Source organism: Kogia breviceps, chromosome 15, assembly GCF_026419965.1.
Source record: "Kogia breviceps isolate mKogBre1 chromosome 15, mKogBre1 haplotype 1, whole genome shotgun sequence".
Classification (NCBI taxonomy): domain Eukaryota; kingdom Metazoa; phylum Chordata; class Mammalia; order Artiodactyla; family Physeteridae; genus Kogia; species Kogia breviceps.
The window spans coordinates 25285607-25291606 of NC_081324.1; the positions used below are offsets into that span (position 1 = coordinate 25285607).

The following is a 6000-nucleotide window of genomic DNA, read 5'->3' on the forward strand; positions in this document are numbered from 1 at the left end:
TAGAGGCCACCTGCGTGGCCCCCTCCATCTTCACAGTCAGCAGTGAAGACTGTTGTGTTGAATTCCTGTTGCTCACACTTTGAATCACTTTCACCAGGGCCAGCCCAGTCCCTTTTAAGGGCTGTCACCTGATTAAGTCAGGCCCACCAAAGGTAGTCTTAGTTTCTTATGGTCAGTTGATTTGAGAACTTAATTACATCTGAAAAATCCCTTTAAGCAGTATGTAGATGAGTGTTTGATTGAATAATTGAGAAGATAAATACACGGGGTGAGAATCTTAAGTGCTATCTTAGAATTCTGCTTTTCACAATTTTTTCTTTAATCCTTGTATTGCTAATATTTTATGTATATTTGATCCGCTAATATTTTATGTATATTTGATCTGTGAAATTCTGAAAGGTATATTAAAATCTCCCAATATAATTTTTTTATCTAATTCTGCTTATATAAATAGGGACCTGGTTGGCCCCATAATATATATAGTTTTAAAAGGGGCAGATGACTCTAACCTCTTGATAATTTTTATTACCTTTTTTTCTTAACCTTGGTGGGCTCTTTAAAGAAATACTGTTTATTATACTGAAGGCATATTAATCCAGACATTAGTTAATTCCTTCAAATGAATTCTTTTATTTATTTAGAAATAACTATAATTTGTATGAAATTCTTTATTTTGCTATCCATTTACTTTTCTGCATTGCTTAAGTATTTTTGATAAGCACGTATTATCTTTACAAATCAATAAAATGATTTTTTAAAAATACTTGGAAAAATGTACAGTGGTATGTTTCAAAGTTAGATTTCAGAAAAGCATACCTATGGAAAAAGTCATCAAAATACTTTATGTCATTTTACTGTCCTCTGAGAAGACTCTTTGAAAGTCATGCTGAAATAGTAAATGTTGTAAAACTAATTCCATATATATTTTGTTTTAGGAAGAGGAGTGCGCTTATATTACATAGGTGGGGAAGTTTTTGCTGAGTGCCTAAGTGATAGTGCAATCTTTGTGCAGAGCCCCAATTGTAATCAGAGATACGGCTGGCACCCTGCAACAGTGTGTAAAATTCCACCAGGTATGGATACAACAATGTAAATAAACCTATTGTATCAACTTGCCGAGTTTTTCTTTGCTATTACTTTTAGGAAGCAGGAGATGATTTGCATGCTCATGTTCTAATATCTGTAGCCCTTTAAAAATGATTTTCTAATAGTAATATTCTTTTTACATAATTTTTAAATCTTTTTCTCAATCGTAGGCTGTAACCTGAAGATCTTCAACAACCAGGAATTTGCTGCTCTTCTGGCTCAGTCCGTTAATCAGGGTTTTGAAGCCGTGTATCAGCTAACTAGAATGTGCACCATAAGAATGAGTTTTGTGAAAGGGTGGGGAGCAGAATACCGGTATGAAGTGCATATTTGGTTCTTAACTTTCCACAATGTAATTCTTTTTTCTTTCATTCTTTGTATCATCTGAAGTTCATGTGTATTTATTTTCCTTGAGGTTTATAGAGTCAGCAGATCTTTATGTAAAATAACAAAAGGAAGTTGGAGGCCTCTGGATTCAAAACTATTGCAAATTCCTGTGCTGGCATTATGGAACAAAGAATTAAAACGTGTATGGATGGGTACTGTAATAGAATGCAGAGTGTTAAATACCATATATGGCATACTGGAAGGGTTATGTCAGTTCGTGGAAGGAGAGATGTTTCACTGGGGCTGGGGGAGGTAGTGATGACACAGGGTCTGGGTTCTGAAAGATGCCTAGGATTTCAGTAGTCACAGGTTTGTGGGGTAGAAAGTGATGATCCTGGCAGTAGAGTACAGTTCAGTTTGACTAGAGTGTAGAAAGTAAAGAAGAATAAGGCTGGACAAATAAGTTGAGACAACTTCAGTATAAGGTTGAAAGGTGGAACTTCATTCAGTAATAGAAGGGAGTACTTGTTAGGTGCCAGGCACTGTGCTGTGTATTAAGTGCAGTATCTCACGCCTTTCAACATGGCTAAGAATGACTGTTGCTGTTTTTATCCTTTCTTTATAGGGTTGCAATCTTTCTAAGGTAAAAAATGGTCCAAACTAATATTTATTTGGAAATAGGCTTAGAAAAGATTTGATAGTTTGCCCAAGGACACATTCTAAGTGGTAGAGACGGGACTTGAGGAAAGCTCTCCTTGACTCTTAACCTCTTCTCTAAGGATAGTAAGTAGCAGTTGTGTAATTGAGTTTTACCAAAGCTAATCTGTCATCAAGGGATAAGATAGATTACACTATTGATAAATAAAACAATTGATTGGATTCCACAGCAAAGATAGGGAATACTTCATCAGCATATTAAAGAATGAAAGTATAAGTAAAATACTTAGTTTTTCTTCAGTTCACATTACTTACTGTCTGAATGTCTGCTTAAGAAGATATTCATATAGAACAGTAATAGTACTCCTGTTTCATTCAGCAGTTGGGCCCTTCTTCAGAATTTATTTCATTTCATTTGAACTTGATTCCCTGTCTTAAGTTTTGTGAGGTGTATGACTTTTGTGATGGTGAGATTTGAGATCTACTGGTTTGAGTACTTTTATAAAAATATATTGTGTTATATATGTATATCCTAGAATGAAGACTTGTCACTATTTTGTCCAAGTTATGTTAGTAGAAGAATTCACTTTTTGACTTTGCTGTAGCTCTCTTTAGTTTTAATCATTTCCCCTTTGAGATGTGATAACTTTAAAGAATGCTGAGTTTCTTTTTCTCTTTGATAAAAAATTATCAAATTGATAATAAAATTAGATTTTATTGATATTAGATTGATAGTTGATATTAAAATTAGATTCAGATAGTACCATCTGATACCAGTTTATTAAGTCAGACTTTTTTTTTCTCTTCAAAAGATCATAATGTTGAAGAACACGGTAGAAGTTCAGTGAAATTAAATATGAATTGCATAGGCCAGGGAGAACTCCATGTTGTATCTGTGCGTCTCCTGTTAAGACCAGTTTTGGTTGGTAGAGAGAGATACTGCCCTTCATTCACTGTGGACTCTGCTGTTCTTTAACCCAGAGCTAATTTAAAATCTATATGAGAAGAAGTAATATACAGTATGTTTTCATGGATAATGGAGTCAGGTACATCTACTTTGGATAATAAAGTAGTTTCCTTTAACATTTACAGATCAAAATAAATCAAATACCCATATATCTGTGAACTGTGGAACGTTTTATCCTTAACGACACAGGTGCTGAGGAGATAGATCTAATGGTTGGATTTCTAAAACTATTTTTTAGTTTCTTTAGTGCCAGCTTGATTGCTTAGCATAAAAATCAGGACATGTAGTAAGCAGGAGATAGAGATGTGTAAAGAATTCATAGTTAATTGAGAAATATGTCTCAGTTAAGTGAATTAGTACTGAAACGAATAAACATATAATGTGTGTCTCAGACCTTGAGACAAGGGTTTGCATGCAAGAAGTTTATTCAGGAAATGGAGGTACCAGCCAGTACCATTCTTAACCCATCTACTCTAGTGGGTGGGTCACTAGAGCTATTCCCTTAGGAAAACTTTGGAAAACAGTAAAAGAACACAAAGAATTATCCCACCCAGAGGGAAGGGAAACTGGACGTTTAAACGCCAATTCCTGTGTCGTTGCTTGAGGTCTGTTCCTGGGGATGTTAATTTCCTGGCACTTCTGATCTACTATATATGTGGACAGAGCAGAGAAGTTCTCAGGCACAGAAATGCAGATGCCTACAATTGGAAATTGGCTAGAGAACACAAAATCTGAAGGGTATAGTGGGGCACTGACACCATCTGCTCCAGAAAACCACATCCTTTGAAATACAGTTTTAAATTATATTGAGCATGTGTCACATGGAGGTGAAGTGTTGATAATGGCCTTTTCTCATGTTTGAAGGGCTGTCATGTTGAAGAAGCAAGCCGACTTACTGACTTACTGTATATAATAAATAAGAACTAAAATTAGTATGTGGAAGTGACAGGATGTCATTGAACAATTAGCGATTCCCAGAGCGTAGCTCATTTTGTTTGAAGTACTAAAGGTGTTCCTTATTAAAAGCCTGCATGATTTTGCTAAAAGGGATGTTTGGTTGTTGGCTTTGTCAGGGAAAGTTGCACCCCAACTCTTAACATTGTGATAAGCTTGGGTCAGAATTCTCTTTTGTTTTGATATACTTTAAATTTGAATCCTATTCCATTTGCACTTCATTTGCTATTTGAGTATCTTCTATTCTGTGGATGGTTAATAAGTAGAGTGACTTTATATATTCTGGTTTGCTTGGGACAGTGCTGGTTTATGTCTCTTGCCCTGGCAGTGATTATTTATAGTGACTATATTCTCTCTTAAAGGTGTCCCATTTTGGACAGTAAATATAAGATTACTCTACTAATTTTAATTTGAGGGGAAAACAGTGGTTTTTTTTCTGTTTAAAAGAAAACAAGTCACATAAGTACTTTGAGGATTAAACAGTTTTCAAAATAGTAGATATGCAAACTTGATAGTCAGAAAAGAATCTAGGTTTTCGTATATATTGATAAAACCTTTTGATTTCTCTAATTCTTCCATAGCCATGTTATTCTTTTAATTTCATAATTATTTTCTTGCATTCTTTTAACAGAAGGCAGACGGTAACAAGCACTCCTTGCTGGATTGAACTTCATCTGAATGGACCTCTACAGTGGTTGGACAAAGTATTAACTCAGATGGGATCCCCTTCAGTGCGTTGCTCAAGCATGTCATAAAGCTTTGTCACCAGTCAAGTCCCATCAAAAGACTTAATGTACCAACTCTTCTGTCATAGTATTTGTGTGTGGTCCCTGTGGACTGTTTACTATCCAAAAATTCAAGAGAAAACAGCACTTGAGGTCTCATCAATTAAAGCACCTTGTGGAATCGGTTTCCTATGTTTGAATATTAGATGGGAAAATTAGTGTCTAGAAATACCCTCCCATAAAGGAGGAAGAGAAGATTTTAAAGACTTACCGATGTCTTGTTGGGCATAAAACTGAGTGTCCCAAAGGTTTATTAATAACAGTAGTAGTTATGTGTACAGGTAATGTATCATGATCCAGTACCACAGTATTGTGCTGTTTATATACATTTTTAGTTTGCATAAACTAGGTGTGTGTGTGCTGCTTCTTGATTTAGGCAAGCCTTTATAAAGTTACAGTACCTAATCTGTTATTCCCACTTGTTATTTTTGTGTGTCTTTTTTAATATATAATATATATCAAGATTTTCAAATTATCATTTAGAAGCAGATTTCCCTTGTAGAAAAACTAATTTTTCTGCCTTTTACCAAAAATAAACTCTTGGGGGAAGAAAAGTGGATTAACTTTTGAAATCCTTGACCTTAAATGTGTTCAGTGGGTCTTAAATATTCATTCTTTTTGTGTTTGCTTACTTACTGCTAAAACCTTATGGAAATCTTTCCAAACCTCTCCTCCATTTCCACTTTTGTCCTGATACCAAAACAGTGTAGTGTGACATCCATCACCGATAATGGTTGCACTGATGCCGCCAGGACCAGTTAACTCTGGGGTACGGTAACAAATCATATGGAGTAAGTCCCTTTGTCTTACACCAAATTTCAGTTTCAGCAGATGATAATAGACTTGTGTAACCTAGCAGTCTTTTGATTTATCTTTACACCTCATAAAAAATGCACAGGTGGCAGTATAATTATTTTCAGGGATATGCTACAATTATTTCAATATATTTATCCTTAAAAAAAATTCAATCTATAGATATAAACACTCTTTAAAAAGGTATTTTAAAATATTTCAATAGCAAACCTAGTGCTCTTTGGAGTTTCATTTGATATAGTTACCAGATTGTATTATGAAATGGACCTTTTGTAAATGTAATTGCTTCAGCAAAATACCTAGAAAAGTAATGCTGAGGTATGATCAGCGGGTAAAGGCCATCTGTTTTTAAGGTATGTTGTATTAAATTTATATAATCTATGTTATTTTACATAATTATGAATTCTGAAT

General features: G+C 34.6%; 1 protein-coding gene across 6 annotated transcripts in view; it reads left to right on the forward strand.

Annotated features, from left to right (window-relative positions):
- SMAD2 (SMAD family member 2) overlaps positions 1–5330 on the forward strand; it is a 94027-nt gene extending 88697 nt beyond the window's left edge. For all 6 annotated transcript variants that reach the window (XM_059039706.2, XM_067014400.1, XM_059039703.2 and 3 more), the window contains 3 exons: positions 936–1073; positions 1257–1401; positions 4623–5330. In XM_059039706.2, coding sequence (XP_058895689.1) covers positions 936–1073; positions 1257–1401; positions 4623–4746 — 407 coding nt within the window. In that variant the 3' untranslated portion in view covers positions 4747–5330. The remainder of the gene's footprint in view (positions 1–935; positions 1074–1256; positions 1402–4622) is intronic.
- The last annotated feature ends 670 nt before the right edge of the window (positions 5331–6000 follow it).